The following is an 18,458-nucleotide window of genomic DNA, read 5'->3' on the forward strand; positions in this document are numbered from 1 at the left end:
ATATTATTCTTAAAATTAATCGTGTCTAAACGTACGGTGACGGTACCTCTTATGTCAGCATGACAAAACGTGAGAATGTTCTCAAATTCACCACTCGACTAATTCTACTCACCTTGAGCACGTGTATCGAAATGTCAAACAATACCGATCAAAACAATTCTTTTGCACAGCCGGCGGATCCCGAGTACGTTGTTGCGATCATCTTAACCTGCCTGAAACACGATGGATGATGGAATATGCCACATAAAACCAGAGTAAGTATTCCACTTCATGTCCCGTTAGTCTTTTATTCTTTTTTAATCGCTATTACCATTCGGTAGGTATCTTATTCCGCGCAATACAGTAAAGCCGGTCGAAAATGTTACAATCTCGCCGGAAAAAGACGATTCCGTCAACAACAATGGGAATGCGACCGAGTCTACGGAACCTCCGGAAAAGAAGGGTCGTTTTGAGGGTAACGCTAGCGACGGCCATGGGAAGCGCAAGAAAAACCGCGGTCAAAACAAATCACGCGGCTTACCGTTTAAGGAAGAGGACGCATTAAGGCTGTGCAAATCGTTGCTGGATGGAGATCTAGGGGAAAATGCTACCAAGAAGTGTAGCAACGCGAATTGCCGTTTTTCTCATGACCTTGACAAATTTCTGCAGCTAAAACCGAAGGATATTGATGGAAAGTGTTACATCTATACGACGAAGGGCTACTGCAGTTTTGGCGTTACTTGCCGGTTTGCCGGTGCGCATCTTGACGAAAACAATAGGAATATTTATCCGGAAGATTTCAAACACGATAATGCAATGCTTGTTTCAACGTGGTTAAATCCGGGTAAGTTGTAATGCCCGGATTGTATTGTACTTAACTAATAGCATAATATTCTCTTTAGATCTACAGCACACGCTGCGAAAGAAAAAGTATAACTTCAGTCAATCGAACAAATTTGTAAGCAAGTTCGAGCGACTTTTGCGCGAGGAAAGAAATGATGCAGCCAATTCAACCACTAAGGAAGTTATTGAGGAGAAAGACACTACTAAGCTTTTGCTATCGTCGGAAGAAAGCAGCATACAGGTTGGATCTGTAATAGAAAAAGAAGCAACTAATTCAACCTCTCTGGAAATTGTTGATGAAAAAGACAATGCTGAGCAGAAGCCATCATCGGACGCAGTAAACAAACCGGCCGGTTCCGTAACAGATGAAGACATAATCAAGCTTCGCAGTGCAGAACGGAAACGTATCGTATTTCGCGACAAGCTCTACCTCAGCCCACTCACTACGGTTGGAAACCTTCCATTTCGGCGAATCTGCAAAGAGTACGGAGTCGATATAACGTGCGGCGAGATGGCATGTGCCATACCGATCATTAGCGGTGCCACCCAAGAGTGGGCCCTAACAAAGCGTCACGAGAGCGAGGATTTATTCGGTGTGCAGCTGTGTGGTCACAACTCGAAGCTAGTCACTAGCGCCGCACAAATCATCGCCGAGAAAGCGGACGTAGACTTCATCGATCTGAACACGGGCTGTCCGATCGATCTCATCTTCAATCAGGGTGGTGGTAGTGCTCTGCTCCGTCGCCAGAACGTGCTACAGGTGATGGTGCAGAGCTGTGCGCGCGTGCTAGCTGACTATGGGAAAGAGTTTACGGTAAAAACGCGTATCGGCATTTACACGAACAAGTTGATCGCACACGAAATGGTACCGAAGTTTGAAGAGTGGGGTGCCAGTTTGATCACGATCCATGGCCGCACCAAGGAACAGCGTTATACGAAGCGGGCGGACTGGGAATACCTGCAGCAATGTGCTACACAGGCCAAATCGGTTCCGGTGTTTGGTAATGGGGACATTTTTTGTTACGATGATTATGAAACTATACGCGAGAAGTGTCCCAACATAGCGGGAGTGATGGTGGGCCGTGGAGCTCTCATTAAACCCTGGGTGTTTCAGGAGATTAAAGAACGGAAAACGCTCGATCCGTCCAGCGCGGAACGGTTCGAGATGCTGAAGCGTTACGTCAACTATGGGCTCGAGCATTGGGGCAGCGATACAAAGGGTGTTGAGACTACCCGACGCTTTCTACTCGAATGGCAATCATTCCTTTATCGTTATGTACCGTACGGGTTGCTAGAAAAACCACCGCAGCGCATCAACGAGCGTCCGGAAGCGTATCATGGACGGGATGATTTGGAGACCCTGATGGCATCGTCAAATTGCAATGATTGGGTTAAATTAAGGTAGGATAACTTCACCTCCTTTTATAAAAAATTCTTTTTACTTACCGTTTATCGAATTGCAACACCTTTCAGTGAAATGTTACTTGGACCCGTACCGGAAGGATTTAATTTTGTGCCGAAACACAAAGCCAACGCCTACTGAGAGCAATTTATGGAACACACGATATAAGCAGGTGAGAGTGCATAAATGCAAACTTTGTAAATAAAAAGTTGTGAACATGAACTAATCTATCCTCATAACGCAGAGCATATCACGCAATATCACAAATGATTGCTAGATTTTTACAGTGGAGAAGACTTTTATTACAAAAATAACATACAAAACGTCTCGGAACGAAAAAAAAACACTCGAGAGACAATGCCTACTTGATGTAACTGATGGCTTCCTCCACATCTAGTTTCGAACCGAGATAGATTGGTGATCGCTGATGGATGGACGTAGGCACAACATCCATAATTTCCTTGCCCTTGGTCGCATATGCTTTACCACCGGCCTGCGTTACCAGATAAGCCATCGGGTTACACTCGTACAGAAGGCGCAATTTGCCATTCTTCGCTGCAGCCGTCGCCGGATAGATGAAGATGCCACCGTACTTGATCGTTCGATGCACATCCGCCACCATACTGCCCACATACCGAGCACCATACGGTTTGCCCTTGGCCGGATCTTTCTTATCCTTCACATAGTTCACTACCGATTCGTCCCAGGTAGATGCGTAGCCTTCGTTGATTGAGTAAATGTTGCCCCGCTCCGGGATGCGCATATTGTAATCGGTTAGCACAAACTCGCCGATCGACGGATCGTACATGAAGCCGTGCACACCATTGCCCAAACTGATCACAATCATCGTAGCCGAACCGTACAGTGCGTAACCGGCGGCCACAATCTTATTACCCGGCTGCAGAGCATCCTCTAACGAGGGGTCAGTGTTTTCCTTCGCCTGTCTGAAGAAGTGGGAAACGATCGTAGTAAAATTCGCATAAACGCAGCGTAGCAGATAGAGAACACTCACTTGGTAATGGCGAAAATGGAACCGATCGATACCAGACAGTCGATGTTGGAGGAACCGTCGAGCGGATCGAACGAAACGACATACTTGCCACGCTTGTCCGTCTCAATTTCGATCACATTATCGTTCTCCTCCGACACCAGCAGACAGGTGGCGTACGAAGATTTGAGCATGTTGATGAAAATTTCATTCGACAGTACGTCCAACTTTTTCACCTGCTCGCCCTGTACATTCGTATCACCGGATATTCCTTGTCTGTAAAAAAGGGGAGTATTGATAAATGTTAAGTTTGTTTGCGTTTCGTAAAGTATTGTAATTGCGGTTTACTACTTACAGCTTCGCGATGCCTGCCTTTCGTACGGCGGAACTGATCGCCTTGATCGCGGTCTGGATGCAGTTGAGCAGCTGGGACAGATCGCCGGTGGCATGTTTGTACTTTTTCTGCTCCTGCAGCACGAAACGCGTCAGCGTCATGCAGTTGGAATCGAATGCGGGTCCCTGTTGGGTCATGATTTGAACTGAAGCTACCGAGCGAAGAAAAGTGGAGGAAATTAACCAAAAAGGTTTGCAGCAAGCGGCAGTAACAACTGTGAGTAACAATGCATTAATACAAAGGGTGGTTTATTTATTATACACATTCAGTACCTTGAAAATGTGGAACCCTTTGAAAATCTATCGATTTATGGCATGTCTCAGTAAAGCATTGCACAACAGTAGCGAACATTTGATCTTACGCTGATCATAAACTTCAGTACAGACAGTTTAAGAAAGATTGTGGATATTTTTTCCATTCTTTTTCATATGTTTTAACAGAATTCGCTCACGCTTTGAAACGGAACCGCAGCGTAGCTATGCCTTAGTCAGGGCATTAAAAGTTTCCATTGGAATGTGAATGAATCTTATGAAAGTTGATTCGTGATTTTAATGAATTCTCACTGAAGAGATTCATATGAATGAATGACTCTTGGAATTTCTGATAAAATTCACTAAGCACTACACAAATACACACTGATCATCAGCTTTGGGTAACGCCACCCAAAACACCAAAAGCGCATCAAAATCGAGCTTAAACTTAGCAGCGTTTTTATTAAACATTAATTAAATGAAAGTTAAAAAAACAATGCTGTGGTAATTAAAATTTACTAAGTATACACAAACGTTGCGATAAAACGATAGATTTTTTAATTGTTCCACTTTGCATCGGAGGCACTGTAGTTGGCGGATTTGCTTGCATGATAACGATCAAGAGGAAGAGAGCGTGCTCAGTTGGTAGTGACGCTGGTACGATGCAATCTAGCATGGAGGAAAAAGGGAAAGTGTTGGCATGGAAACATAAGTCTGTACAAGGAGGGAATAGTGAAGTAGATTACTGCTGCGTCCGTAAATCCATGCAATTGACAGCAGATTTAGAAACATTCCTTTCGATACAGGCATTCCGCATTACACAATATCAGGTACATGTTCTATTACATTTACAAACTTTACGTACGATTGGCCATCTTTTAGTGGTGGAAAATCCAAGATGCTACCGCTGCATGTAAATGTGAAGAAGAAATATAGGTACTGTAGTTCGTTTTATAACGTTGATACTCTTCGCAAACAAACACATCAGAAGATGCCGGGATAGACCACATTAATGATAGACGTTTATCAACGCTCTTTGGCAAGTGATAAGAATGGTTGTTCCACTGTTCCCCACGGCATGCGTGTTTGCCCCCATCTGCTAGAAGCCACCGTGAAGTTGTTGTACTTCCCTATCACTCGCTAACATTTTTCGGCTAGGGGTCACAGCGGGCAGTCAATGTCAAAGGCACCCGGTTTCTGTTTCACGATGACGTTGTAACACATATGCCGGTAATTTTCTTCACGTTGTCATGTTTTTGGGCATGAAATTTGCCTACACGGTTCCTGAATTGTGTGTGCACGGGGAGCCGATTTGCATTTCTTGCCTTGCCAAAAAGAAAAACCCAGGAATAACAACCAACAAAAGCACCGATCGATGAAGCCGGTTTCGGTTTGGCTTTATCGACCATTTGTTGTTCGGTGCTTCTTGGTGTAGCTAAAAATATCCGTACTACCTTCCAACGCTAACGTTGCTATGTAACCACAGTAACAGTAGTAGCAGTCAAAATAAACAACGCTCTTGGTACCAAAGGCGATTTGGAGTATCTCCCAAAAGTCAACTGTTGCTATTGCTAAAACTTTAAACACTTTTATGTCGCCTGGTGGAATTAGCTTGCGAAACCGCTGCACACAAACTTACCTTTTGACTGAGGTAGACTGGAAAACAAGCGGCTTCTCGAAGGTCCGATCACACGATGATCGCGCTAGACACGTAGTAGGTGAAAGCAAGCTATTTACTGGATGCTGTTACGCACCGGAACCCGTGGCAAAACTGAAACGTCACTAAATTCCGGATCAAAACTACCGGCACACCGTCAACGAAGGCAGACAAGGATCGAATGAAATGTGCTCGCCAAACAGCAGTGCTACGGTTTAGGGCGCCTGCGAAAAGAATTGCTCTCTCGGATGCGCGCGTACACGCTCACGATCTAATCCGGGGACTCTCCCACAAGAAACCGACACCGGAATGTGTGTGTGTGCGCAAAAGCTCTATCACAGAATAATTAATGCGGTAAGAAAGATCTTTCTTCAGCGATAATCGGCAGTCAATTGAATCCGAATCGTTATATTTCTGGCCTTCTTCAACTACATTCATGGCATGCTTTTGTATTATATCTTTCATATTTATTGGATACGTTAGATTAGCTCTTTCATAAGTTGGACACTTTTTGAAGACACTTACATTTCTGCTGGTAATCATTTCTTGTCACAAAACGAGCCCCTGGTATTACGTGCGTAAAAGCATTATCAGTACTCTCTACCACGATCGCTTCATTTTCTCTACATTTCTTACTGTTATGTTACAACATATACATATATGCTTGTTGAGTGGCCAAGCCCCCACCTTAAAGCATCCCCACTTACTTTACGCACACAACAAATATCGCTACTTACCGCGGTTTAATTATCGCCGTGGTTATAGTGTATGAGTTTATTATTGAATGGACGAGATTGGGAATTTTGTGGAGCATGTAAAAAAGTGTGTGGTAGGGTAGATTGCCCTATTCCACCTTTCAGACCAAAGGGGCAGATACGAATCGCGCCTTTGAATGATAGTGATCCGGCGCGCTCGCGGTTAGAAACAAATTACAAGCGAAACATATTGCATGTTCCTTCTTGTATCAACAACGAGCTGATGCTTTTTGATCACTATTGGCCAACACAAGCGATTTATCTGATTTCGGGTGCATTCCCTTTTATATTAAAGTGGTAAATTAAAGTTCTTTCACACAGAGCAAAACAAGCGTTGGCATCGTCTCGAGTCTTAAGCTTTTTTCGTCTTTATGGTGCCTTTGTTATACGTTCAGCCATACGTTTCGATAGCGACAATCAGGTTTGGTAATTAATTTATATCATACTGAAGTTGAAATTATGCTGTACACATCATATGGTTTTTGGTTAAGAACACAGGTTTAAAATTATAATCTAGAAACATAACGGATGCTGCTTACAAATGGGAAGCGTTCGTATGAAGTATAAAATTCGAGTACAGTGAATTGTTATTGACATTCGATCTAATTCCTGTAAACATTACTTTTGCAAGCTTTCCCTATGTTTGTTAGGCACATACATATATAAACACACGCGTTCAAAGAAGATAGCCTAAAATGTTCCCGCGTTTCCCATTTTTTTAGTGTTACAAACTATGCATATGTCCAAGTTGTACTTGTCCAGCAGACAAGGTTCGTGGAAGTAGTGCCTACAGTTAAACATTACGATATCCGCCTTCATGCTATCTGTAATATTAAATAACAAAAAGATTGGAAAATTAATTGAAATTCTCTGGGGGTTTTACTTCAACTTACCCTTGACAATTATGTCCCGTCGACAGACGCCACACACGTGATCGGTTGTCACGTACAGTGCACCCTGCTGCACGCGTAGCAATCGTTCGTGCATGTCAAAATAGTCCCCACCCAGTATCTGATTACAGCCTTCCTGTATCGACACTTGCAAACTGTACCCGCACAGCATCTTGATGACCGACTCCTTCAGCCCCTCGATATCCTGACCAGATTTGATTTTGTCCACCAGCAGCTCGGGATTGATAAAACCGGCAATACTGTTCAGCAACTTCGTCATTACATGTGGTTTATCGACGGACTCGTTGATCAGATCATTCCACAGGTCCATATCGTCGTGCTCTTTGCAAAAATCGATCGCCATCGGTACGTCCTGCAGGTTGTGCATGATGATCGTGAGTGCTTCCCGTGTGCTGCCCATCTTATCGAGCAGATACACCATTTCTGGGTAGAATTTCAATCCCTGGCAAATATCGTACGCTTCCTGTATCGGGTAGCTGTTGGAGCGTTTCAGGAAGGAGAGCAACTTTTCTGGCTCATATCGTGCGTAAAGGTTCACCAGACGCCAATGGAACTTTTCGTTGCTTTTCACCTTATCGTACGCATCGAGAAATCGGTATAGGTACTGTTCACACTGTTCCAACTCTCGGACAACGTCTTCGGCGGGGATGTGATCCTTCAGCAGCATGGCGATCGCACGCTCTCTGTCCAACTCGATGAGCTGTACGATGCAATTTTTTACCATGCCGTACAAATTGTACGTGGTGATCAACTCAAACACATCTTTGTGCTGCAATCTGTCAGTTAGAAATTCGAGTTAGAAATGTATAATCGCTTTGTAAAAATCTAATCTATGATACCTACTTCAAATACATCGTCAGAGCACGATCAAACTCCTTTTCGTGGGTGTACAATATCGCTAGTGCTTCCAGCAGTATGTTAGCGTCCTTCTTGTTGAAATGATCATTCACAGCGTTAATAACGGCCTTCGTGTTGTACAGACGGGGTGGCCATTCCTTGACCAACTGCAGGAACCCATTAGGATCGAGCTGCAGATACTCGTACAGAACCATCTCGTACACGTGTGGGTTCAGTTTACACGCGTCCGTTATAGGAATGTAGCTGCTAACCGAACGAAGTTGCTTTACCTTCACGAATTTGTACACTTCTTCCTCCCAGAGCTGCTTGTCGGTGCCGAACACGCGCTGGCAGAGTCGGGCCGCTTCATCAAACTGTTGCAGGGAGAGCAAATGGTCCAGGTAGAGCCTTGCGACAGTTATTAGGGAGTATTTCCCGCCATGCGTTGCTATCACATCCATCGCCTGTTCAAATTTACTGGAAACGGTTAACAAAACAAAGCCAATTATTTATGGTAAATAACTTTGTTTTAATCACGATAACTTGTACAATTTATGGCCACATTTATAAAAAAGGATCGAGATTCCATTCACAAGCGCATTTTCGGGTTTCAAAACTAAACACGCGCAGCGACACGTGTCATCACACGAGTTTAGCACCACTGGATGAAATATTTCACAGCTACACCTGTTCAAATCAGCTGGCACACACACTACTATGGTGTTTCGTTTGACAGCTGAAAAAATACACTTTTCCAATCGACGACGGTCAGTCAAACATTTTGCGATAATTGCTACGGCAGTAAAAGAAAACACCACACAGCAAATGCATCACAAAATGCGGCAGCTAAATCACGGCTAGAGTGGTATTGAAACGAAAACACCGGATGAGACCATTCTGTTGCAAGTCGGAAAGTTGTTAACACGTTCAGTGAAGTGAATTATTCACCGTTCGCCGGACGCGGATGTCGTCATTGCGCCGCACAATGGCACTCACGCGGTATCATCTGCACAAGCGAACATGTGTCGGAATTGTGCCACTTCTGTGTGCCTTCCTGTTTGGCGTGCTGCTCACGGCACTGTTTGCAAACACTAGCCCCGCCTGCACACCGATGGGCCGGGTGTACGATCCGGAGAATTCCTACTTTCTCATGCTGCTCATCATGACGGCGCCGGAAAACTTTGAACGGCGGACGACGATCCGCGAAACGTACCTGAACCTCCGGCCTCGTATGATCAACGAAAGCTACCAGGAAGAGCTAATACACATTCCACCATTTAACGACCGGGGCCAAATCACGCTCGAATCGATCGACACGCAACGCCACCTCCTGACCAACTATCGAGCGTGGCTTCAAAAACCGATCAAAAACATTAAGGTTATTAACTTTAAAATCAAACCTCTGTTCGCAATCGGCATGCACGATCAGCCGAAAAACATACGGCGAAAGATTTACGAGGAGCAGCGGGTGTTTGGTGACATTCTCGAGCTAGAAGGGTTGCAAGATTCGTACGCGAACTTAACGAGCAAGCTGCTGCACAGTATGCAGAAAATCGACGCCAAGTATGATTTCCGGTATCTGGCCAAGCTGGATGACGATACGTACGTAAAGCTGGACGTGCTGGCAGAAGATTTGTTGAGTTACTACGAAAAACTGCACCAGGTTCAGAAGCAGCAACAGAAAAGCAACAAAGGCCCAATGGAGCTGTACTGGGGTTATTTCCGCGGTGCTGCTACCATTCAAAAGCAAGGGGCGTGGCAAGAGAAAGATTACTTTCTGTGCGATCGGTACGGTCCGTACGCACTCGGTGGTGGGTATGTCCTATCGAAGGGGTTGGTATCATACATCGCTACCTATGCCGACCAGCTGACGATGTACAAGAGCGAGGACATTGCAGTCGGCACGTGGTTGGCACCGTTCCGTAACATCCACCGCCGGCATGATGTTCGATTTGACACGGCATGGAAACCGCGTGCCTGTCAGGCATACCATATGCTCCTGCACAAACGTACCGCACGGCATATGCGAGACATCTATGCGGGAGAAATGTGTACGCACGAGGAAGATCAACCGCCATCCGGTGGAGGAACACTACCGAAGGAGTATTTTTACGACTGGACGCAGCCACCGAGCTTGTGCTGCAAAACGGCAGTATAAAATAACGTCCGAAAAATAAAACAGTGTACCGCACCAAACATACACCACAAGTAAGATATAAGAACGTGCGTTTAGGACGACCGGTTGCATATAGAAAAGGACCACTCATTACGGAAGAGTGTTAAGGTATGACAAGGATCACGCAGAAAATCTCAAACACAAAGGCAGCTGAAGGATTAATACACAAGCAATTTGCAAGCAGCACGGCAGCCACTATTACGCACAGACTGCGGACACCAGCTGACTTAAACCAAGTGTAATAAATTATTTGTACCAAATACCAACCCAGTGCTTATTAAAGCCGAGAAAATGGAAAACTTATTAAGGCCGAGAAAAATGGAAGAGCTACACGCACTTACCCGTGCTCTATGAGCCACTGGACACGGTCGTCAGTTTCGTACAGATTAGCCACGACGACATCCTTAGGCGAAACGATAAAATACTGGTTTTCGTCGATCAAACAGTCCAGATGATAGTCGTCACACTTGTATTCCTCGTATCTGCATATTTGAAGATAAAGAAAGTTTAAATCATTTCCATATTCTAACACGTTTGCAATGCAATTTACCCTCGCATCGATAAACTGTCGGTGCAGATTTCAATGTAATCGCTTGCATTGTACTGCAGCACGCACAGGATGGGCCGCAGGGCTTTGTTCGTCTCGGAATCTCGCTCCTTAGCGTACCCTAGCACGACTAGCTGGTTCGTTTCCAAAGGTGCAATGCCACAGATGAAAAAATCCGTCTGGAAGGTTGACACTGGAAAGAATGGCCGAAGAAATTAATGGTTTATCAGACAAATGATTCCTTTAGACCTTGCTACTTGACTTACTCGGATCGACTATATGCACGGGAAGGTTTCTTGTGGACACTTCGATTGCGTTTCGTTTTCTTATCACACATATGCGCACCGTGTCCACCCATCCGATCAGTAATGTAGTGGCATTGGACCAGTTTAAGTTACATCGGTATTCCGTTAACTTGCCGCTGCAAATATGCACAATGGTTAGCATCCTGTTGTTTAGATGACCTGACTCCTTCACTCTTACTCTTTGGGTTCCTCCCATTGGATAAATCCTAGTGAGCACTTTTCATTCAAATCATACACGTGAATGCCGAGCGAGCTGGCCCACGCCACAAACTGTCCGTTCCATTTGATGGCCGTCACTTGACCTTCGGAATCGCTAAGAATAGTCGATTTTAAGCCTTTCAGGAATGTTTTCTCGTAGAGTACCAATTTGTTATCGCCTATGAAACGGAAAGCGTACAATGAAGTCCTTTGTCCAAGGTGGAGTAATACTTTCTACGTACCTATTATAAATCTTCTACCAGACCCGGAACGATTGTGGTTCGGATCCAGCTCGACCGCTTTGATAATTTTGCCCGTGGATAGTACCTGATTGTTTTCATCCGTATACAACCCGCTAATGATCACTTTACCATCATCGGAACAGGTTGCTATCTGTTCGCCCCGACTGTCCACCGAAATTTTGTTGACTGAGAGGATGTGCGTATTTTCCTTCCGATTGATAACGGTATGCACACAGTTTCCCTGGTGGTCCAGCATGTGTATACGGCCCCAGTGAGTCCCTAGGCAAAGAAACTGTAAGAAGCAGCAGTGTTACCATGTACAAAAAAGACCCTAGTGTCGCCTTTCCACCTGCCGTACATACCCTCGGATGTACCGCAATACAACTGATCGCTTCCTCGCTGAGAATATTCTTTATGTCGTTCGAAAGGCGAACATACTTAAGCTTGGGCTCCACATCATCCTCCGTTAAGCTGCAGGATTCTGCAGACTCGGGGTCGTGCTGACGAAGGAAAGGGGCAACAAGACAAAGCAACAGTATCGTTATCCAAGGACGAATCAGCCAGTGGTAGTATTGTATGCTCTACATTCTCTAACTTACCGAATCAACCATCGTCCCTTACAATGTACACAATCCAATGGTCATCTGCGATGTTGCACTGGCACCTATCGTTCGGGCGAGGATCACACAAGTTGGGCTCGTTCAGGGACAACACAATAAACAATCGGACACAGATGCTGTGGGAGTCAATCGACAACGTAAAACAATGAGTAAGAAAGTTTGCCAAAAAGCAAAATAGAATTATTTATTCACTGACAGCTGAAAGATGTTTGTTTTGATTGCATACTGACGGGATAGTGGTATTTGCAGTGAAAGTAATTCAACATAACAGACGTTATGTTAAAACAAATTCCATTTAAATTCTATCAAATGTAATATTACGATGTGTAATGTAAATGTTGGTGCAAATTTATTTTTTAGTCATAATATTTAATACTTGATGAAATATTTCATCGAAAGCATCCACACTAGAAACTGAAATTCTACCTGAAACGAAACGATTCTATTGTGAAATATTTCCTACACGTGCAATACTGAAAGTTCAAAAACATTTGGCTATTTTTTATAAAACAGCGACGAACCGGAAGTTGTAATAAATATATCAAGCAGGAGTAGTGGATAAAAAAATAACTTACATGCATTAGAACTAAAAAACTGGGAGCGGTCCGGTGGCATGATGGTAGCGGAGCCGGTCTTCACACGAACGGACCGGACCAAATCCGATCCGGACCAATCCCCCGCAGCAAGGACTGACTATCCGGCTACGTGGTAAAATAAGTCGATACGGCCAGGCCGTTCTAACGAAACAAAAAAAAAACTAAAAAACTGGGGATTTCATGAAATGACTTTGTCTTGTTAACAATTCGTGTCATGCTCTTTTCATTTATTCGAGGCCTTATTCGGCTCAACACGTTTCTTAAGTTAAAAAACGTGTAACAATCGCTCGAATTGCAATTATCTGATGGTCTATTGCCAAAAATTGCAGCATTATCGCACAGCATTATACATTTCCAAGTCTAAAGCGAACAGCATGCCTGTCTCAATCGGTATCAAACTGATAAGCAAGAACTGGACGAACCAGCGCACCAGGAAAGGTTTATGATAGGGCAGGGCTTTGCCCGGGTGGCGGTGCGGTGCGTTGATTATTGCCGTTGCTAAGGTCAAGTCCGTCGGCGAGGACGTATCGGTCGTGAAGTACAGCGCTCAGGTCTCTATCTGTGTGGGGGTTTGCGTCTGCAGTTCGATGGAGACGGCTGGTAACTTGTAAACGGGCAATAAGCCCCTAACACGTCACTGTAAGGACATAAACAACATATCAGTTCTTTATACTGGTGGTGTGATCGAAATGGTGTGTGTCAGTGCAGCAACAGCTGATTGTGGACTTTCGCGTCACGCCGGCTTCAGATGATCATGAGGCCAATTTCGGCGCATCTAATAGGAGCATTATATTTTTTCGCTCTTTTTAAAGACGTTGATTAATATGATAATGCTCGTACGCCCATCGTATGATTCGCAGCACAATTGGCCATCCGCACAAGCTAGTCCATCGGCACGAGCATGAAAGAGCACTGCAATTGGAAGCACGATGCTGTCTTGCAAGCATGCGAGACAGATAACCTATGCTTTGAAACACGAATTACTAAATGTTGGAAATTGTGTAAGGTTTATAATGTGTAAAACCATCTCAATCACAGCTTTTATGTTTATTCAAAAGAAACGACCAGGCCGTATTGCTCAATCACGACATTCAAAAGTATCTAATGTTTAATAACAACAGCTATAAATATTTGCGGCAAATCAATCTGATCCTAGCCACTTGTTGAACTTTGGGCATGGCATTCATTCTCCCTACAGTTGCCTTTTGCGTCGGTTGCACTCGTCGGCGTATGTTTCACTGCAACATATTGAAGCAATATTTAAACATTATTGTATGACGTACGAACACTACGAACGTAGACAGTTTACAGTAAACGTAATGTTCGCCACTCATCTCCATCCAAATGGTAATCTACCACCGGGCATGTTAAAGTCACATTGAGAGTCACAGGCGGCACGGTTCGTCCCACGTATACGGGATTGCGTACCCAAACAGACCGGGCTTTAGACTGGCAGTTAGAGAAACAGCTGATAACGCGTGTTGCTTTTGTTGTTGTATGGGGTGTTTCGTCAACTTTACGGCTTTACGGGATCAATTTCTAACCTCCTCGCCAATCGAATGAAAATTCAAACAGCAATATAGCTGGAATATAACCTAACCAGAGCTATGAAATAGAAGAGAATACCTCTTCTTTGAATCTTGCTTACGTGGTCCATAAAGATGGTTCCTACTATAAGAAGCCGGACTAGATGAGTTACGATCCTCGATATTCGGTGTATCGAATACCTTCAACAGTTGATTATTACTAAAGAGAGTTATTGTGGGAATTTTGAATTTTGTAGTCATTTTCTGTTGCAATATTATCAATCATAAAGGCCTAATTCACCTATCTTGGGACAAAAATGATAACCTTCAACACCATTGATATTGAGATGGAGGGCAGACTGCCCAATCATCTGAACTGTCTTTTCCGCTTCATACACGTGTCGCGAAGGTCGAAGACAGAATAACGTATTTATGCTACTCATATGCATCAGTGCATCATCCGTGAGACATGTCTCTGTCCTAAGCAGAACAAAATCTCTGTAGGTGGGAAAGAAGTAGAAAAGGTTGTTTCTAAGATTCGTTATGGTTTCAATGGGTTGGTCAGGTTATTCGAATGACACTGGACAACCTGTACGTCAGATCATCCACAAGATGGCAACACAGAAGGCATTGCAGGAATTTAGGGTTGAAAACGGCGTGGGTGGATTGTGGATTTATATTTCAATTTTAGCCAGTGCAGGTGTAATCTTGATGCACTGTTTATACGAGAAACAAGACTTTTCTCCAGATATACGACGTACGTAGTAGGCTCGACATTGAACTTGAAAAAGAAGCTCACTCTCTCTCTCTCACCAGGTGTTAACCAGGGTGAGATTTAACTTTTGTTTACTCTCTCACCACTTACAACCTGACCACAAACCCGGTATCCGACGATTACCAATCCCGCTTTCTTCAACACTCTAAACGCTATATTGTAAAGTACTTTACATTTACCGTTTACATATATCTTCGAGAAACGATAGAAACCGTTTAAATAGTGACACAAAAGCTCATGAAACAACAACCCCCTGATGATATCAGAAGTTTCCGTACTGTACATTGGAGCACGGAGCATAGTTGAAGTTTCGTCAATCATATGATTTTCAATGCAACAACATAATAATCCCTCTCAACGTATGCGAAATAGGGGAAATTTGTACGATCCTACCGCTGGTCGAAACCGAAGCAGGAGCATTCCAGTGTTAACATGAAAAAAAACCCAAACAAAAAAACCGCCGCATCTCCAGACAGAAAGCGCGAGAGTTCAGTCTGGCGCTCTCTCGGCAGTTTGTTGAGTCATGCGTGCTGGTGTGCGAAAATCGCGCGCATATTTACAAAGAGACTAGCCTACCTCCGATTGGATATCTCGCAGTGGTCTGACATCGGGCGGCCGTTACTTCACTCCAACACGGCTTTCCACCCTTTGTTTTGGCGTCTCGTCCAAAACCCAAACCGGCCTAGTGTCAATCATCCAAAGCGTGGATCTTGCCGTAAGGGATCCCGCTGCTACGTCATTTGTTGAGGGAAAACGGGGTAGTCTGTAGCATTCCAACCCCTTCACTAACACCGCACGCAATATCGCTTCGATCTTGTCACCCCAACTTCGCCTACTCGGATTGGAATTGCAATGCATCATTGTGTTTTGTGAATGGCAATGTTGTACGCCTGACAGTACAACTTCACGGTATTCCGCTAATACCGTAATATTCGGGTCGCAGTATGTCCTCGAATGGAACATGCACAGGCCCTTCGAAGGGAGTCCTTGTTTGGTGAGGGACTGGATTGGACAGAGGATTACATCAGTGGCCCAAGACCTGCTTGTGGATGTGGTTTGCACGGTGTCAGTTTTGTTGGGTGTTTCCTCACCTTGAGATTGGATGGACTTCAGCCGTGCATATCATATGATTCATGTCGCTTTACCGTTCTTAAGCCCGACGAGGGAAAAGCACGTGAAAAGGGTGCTTGTTTGTTTATCTTTGCTTTTCAGCCCGTGGTTTACAGGCCATTTAGGCAAAATTTCTTCTTTTCATGACACTCCACTCGGTGTCTTGATTAAAATATGGTAAAACAAAATTTCGAACGCCTCGTTCCAGTGTTTTACGTAAAAAGATAAAACAAATTTCTTTGAATGTCACACAATGCCGGCAAACGTTTCCAAGCGCGTCATATTTTCCTCCGTGTGTGTTGGTGTGTATCGTACGATCTTTCCATTTACTCCATCTCGCTTCGATGGATATAGCGTGCCCCGTCACACTACTCCGGGGGTTGTTCTGGAGAGAGAGTAAATTCGCGTCTCGCGTTCGATCGTTGTTTGCTCCCACTCTGGCGCGGGAACCGTTTTCCATCTTGCGTACATGCCGAGGACCGCTGCAAACTCAACATATTTCACACACGGTGAAAAACGCATTTCAGCAAAAGTGTTCACCACCAGCGGAAGCATTATTCCAGGCGCTGCTGCATTGACGCACACTTTACGGGACAAAATAACAGATTTGGCAAAGTACCAAGCGTTAGAAATCATATTATAACTCGCCGGAATACTTTTCTATTGGTGAAGATTGTAATTTCTGTGCATAGCGTGTGGAGTTCGAATACAACGCAAGTGAAGTGAAGCATTTTGGCAATCATAGTTGCCGTTGACTATTGCGTATTGTGAGTGGTGCTGAAGGAGCATAAAATCCTAGGCGCTGTACAAGTGTTGCCGGAAGTGATAGTCCACAGCGGAGTAAACATAACTGTGGCCAGTGACATCAACACATTCTCCCGCAACATTAAAAGTGCATTTCCCGTGACGCCGGTGTGAACATTTACTATAAAGCGCTACTGATAAGTGTTAGGAAATACAAAAGGGACTTTATAAACAAAGTCCCACAACTTTAGTTAAGGGTAAGTGTATTTGTTTTCGTCTTCTCCTCGTTATACGTGCCGTCATGATGCAACGATCTGTTCAGTGGTGTAGTAGAAAATCGATTCCCTATATATAGTTTTGCGTAGGTGGACGTTAAAGGTAAAGTTTTCCTGCTATCGATGTTTGCGTATGAGTGTGTTTGTTTCGCAATCAATCGATCGCTATAAACGCACGAAAAAGGACTACTCGACCTCTGCTTGGCCGTTGCTGGAACGTTCGCTAACATCGATGTCTGCTACTGCAAACGTTCTCACATCGTTAAAAAGATAATCTGAACCTTGGCCCTATGGATTATGTAGTCCATGTTCGGTATCACCCTACCTCGTCTCGATGGTTTGAGGGTTTTCATCTCTCCCTGATTTGTTGTATTTAACAAAAAATAGAAGTCATTGACCTTTTGCTACCAATTCGTACGTTCGTTCAATCGTGGGGATGGATTTTGACTCTCTTCGCTTAAAACGTAGAGCCTCGCCTCGGACGAACGCATCCATATGAATGAACGAAACAACCCCGCAAAAGACACTGTCGGAAAGATACCAATGAAGGTGGATCCGTTGTTCCAACCGTTGTGCTTGTGCCTCAAACCTGTGCTATCTCACACATTACATCCAACAACGAACTGCTCGACGTGTGTGCACTTTAGCGGAAATGGGAATCGACGAAGTAGGCCGCACAAAACAGTTTCGCAAAATCCGTAATTAGTTCGACCAAGCCCGTTGTACAAACACACCCGGGGAAGGTACCTCAGACCTGCTGGCTTGAAGATGGGGGAACTACACATTTGCCTCTTGCGTTCTGCACATTCGATCGATTTACCTCCTGCGAAACTCCACCATCTGTGGGGGAGTACCGGTAGAGGTCAGTATTTCCACTCGGTTGGAAATTGATTTTAATTTTCCACCATCCATCCATCCGCGGGCTTCGTTTTGCTGGTTTTCCTCGCACAAAACACACACCCTCTCGGCAGTCTCGGCAGCTAAATCACATCTCCAGATTGGTGTCATATAAATTCGGAATCGGTTTTTGGTTTTGTTTTATTTTAGGTAACTTTCACTTTCATATTTTTGCGCTGTGTGCGTCTGGAAAGTTCGACCGTGCGGTGAAACGTTTCACAATTTCTTAATGGTAAAGCATTGTAAAATAGCAAACCACTGTTCGTACCACTTCTGACAGCGTACTTCGATAAAGCAATTTAGCAAACAATTTGCCTTTTTTGTGATAATCAGCTGCGATTTAGAACTACCGCTGATAGACTCAACAGCCACACGAAACACGCTCGCGTTGAAAATGAACCGCGCAAACGATGGTTACTTGATTCGTGCA

The 18,458-nt window shown here is 44.3% G+C and overlaps 4 protein-coding genes across 4 annotated transcripts; 2 read left to right on the plus strand and 2 right to left on the minus strand.

Moving 5' to 3' along the window:
* Positions 1–222: 222 nt before the first annotated feature.
* Positions 223–2,435, plus strand: LOC128302581 (tRNA-dihydrouridine(47) synthase [NAD(P)(+)]-like). Its single transcript, XM_053039431.1, has 5 exons — positions 223–254; positions 321–823; positions 882–1,002; positions 1,108–2,223; positions 2,296–2,435. The coding sequence occupies exons 1-5, from the start codon at positions 223–225 to the stop codon at positions 2,363–2,365; spliced, it is 1,842 nt and encodes a 613-aa protein (XP_052895391.1). The 3' UTR covers positions 2,366–2,435.
* A 73-nt stretch (positions 2,436–2,508) lies between these two features.
* On the minus strand, positions 2,509–5,674 carry LOC128301175 (fructose-1,6-bisphosphatase 1). The gene is made up of 4 exons (XM_053037523.1): positions 5,497–5,674; positions 3,568–3,757; positions 3,237–3,488; positions 2,509–3,168 (listed from the first exon to the last, which is right to left on the minus strand). Exons 2-4 carry the CDS (start codon positions 3,741–3,743, stop codon positions 2,586–2,588), a joined length of 1,011 nt encoding a protein of 336 aa, XP_052893483.1. The 5' UTR covers positions 3,744–3,757; positions 5,497–5,674; the 3' UTR covers positions 2,509–2,585.
* A 950-nt stretch (positions 5,675–6,624) lies between these two features.
* LOC128301172 (vacuolar protein sorting-associated protein 41 homolog) lies at positions 6,625–12,241 on the minus strand. The gene is made up of 10 exons (XM_053037521.1): positions 12,085–12,241; positions 11,848–11,985; positions 11,486–11,777; positions 11,224–11,422; positions 11,007–11,161; positions 10,744–10,933; positions 10,535–10,675; positions 8,024–8,494; positions 7,163–7,956; positions 6,625–7,093 (listed from the first exon to the last, which is right to left on the minus strand). The coding sequence occupies exons 1-10, from the start codon at positions 12,094–12,096 to the stop codon at positions 6,960–6,962; spliced, it is 2,526 nt and encodes an 841-aa protein (XP_052893481.1). The 5' UTR covers positions 12,097–12,241; the 3' UTR covers positions 6,625–6,959.
* Positions 8,424–10,453, plus strand: LOC128301174 (beta-1,3-galactosyltransferase 6). Its single transcript, XM_053037522.1, has one exon. The coding sequence runs from the start codon at positions 8,982–8,984 to the stop codon at positions 10,173–10,175; it is 1,194 nt and encodes a 397-aa protein (XP_052893482.1). The 5' UTR covers positions 8,424–8,981; the 3' UTR covers positions 10,176–10,453.
* Positions 12,242–18,458: the final 6,217 nt, after the last annotated feature.

The sequence above is a fragment of the Anopheles moucheti genome, chromosome 3 (assembly GCF_943734755.1).
Source record: "Anopheles moucheti chromosome 3, idAnoMoucSN_F20_07, whole genome shotgun sequence".
Lineage (NCBI taxonomy): Eukaryota > Metazoa > Arthropoda > Insecta > Diptera > Culicidae > Anopheles > Anopheles moucheti.

Excerpts from the sequence above, each read along its gene's own strand:
- LOC128301172 (XM_053037521.1), bottom strand. Across the intron at positions 10,934-11,006 it reads CGTGCATATAGTCGATCCGA|TGTCAACCTTCCAGACGGAT; the intron begins GTAAGTCAAGTA and ends CATTCTTTCCAG. Across the intron at positions 7,094-7,162 it reads ACGGGACATAATTGTCAAGG|ATAGCATGAAGGCGGATATC; the intron begins GTAAGTTGAAGT and ends TTAATATTACAG.
- LOC128302581 (XM_053039431.1), top strand. The coding sequence starts at position 223 with ATGGATGATGGAATATGCCACATAAAACCAGA. Across the intron at positions 1,003-1,107 it reads GCCAATTCAACCACTAAGGA|GGAAATTGTTGATGAAAAAG; the intron begins AGTTATTGAGGA and ends TTCAACCTCTCT. Across the intron at positions 2,224-2,295 it reads AATGATTGGGTTAAATTAAG|TGAAATGTTACTTGGACCCG; the intron begins GTAGGATAACTT and ends AACACCTTTCAG.
- LOC128301174 (XM_053037522.1), top strand. The coding sequence starts at position 8,982 with ATGTCGTCATTGCGCCGCACAATGGCACTCACGCGGTATCATCTGCAC.
- LOC128301175 (XM_053037523.1), bottom strand. The coding sequence starts at position 3,743 with ATGACCCAACAGGGACCCGCATTCGATTCCAACTGCATGACGCTGACG. Across the intron at positions 3,489-3,567 it reads AAGGCAGGCATCGCGAAGCT|ACAAGGAATATCCGGTGATA; the intron begins GTAAGTAGTAAA and ends CCTTTTTTACAG. Across the intron at positions 3,169-3,236 it reads TCCATTTTCGCCATTACCAA|ACAGGCGAAGGAAAACACTG; the intron begins GTGAGTGTTCTC and ends CCACTTCTTCAG.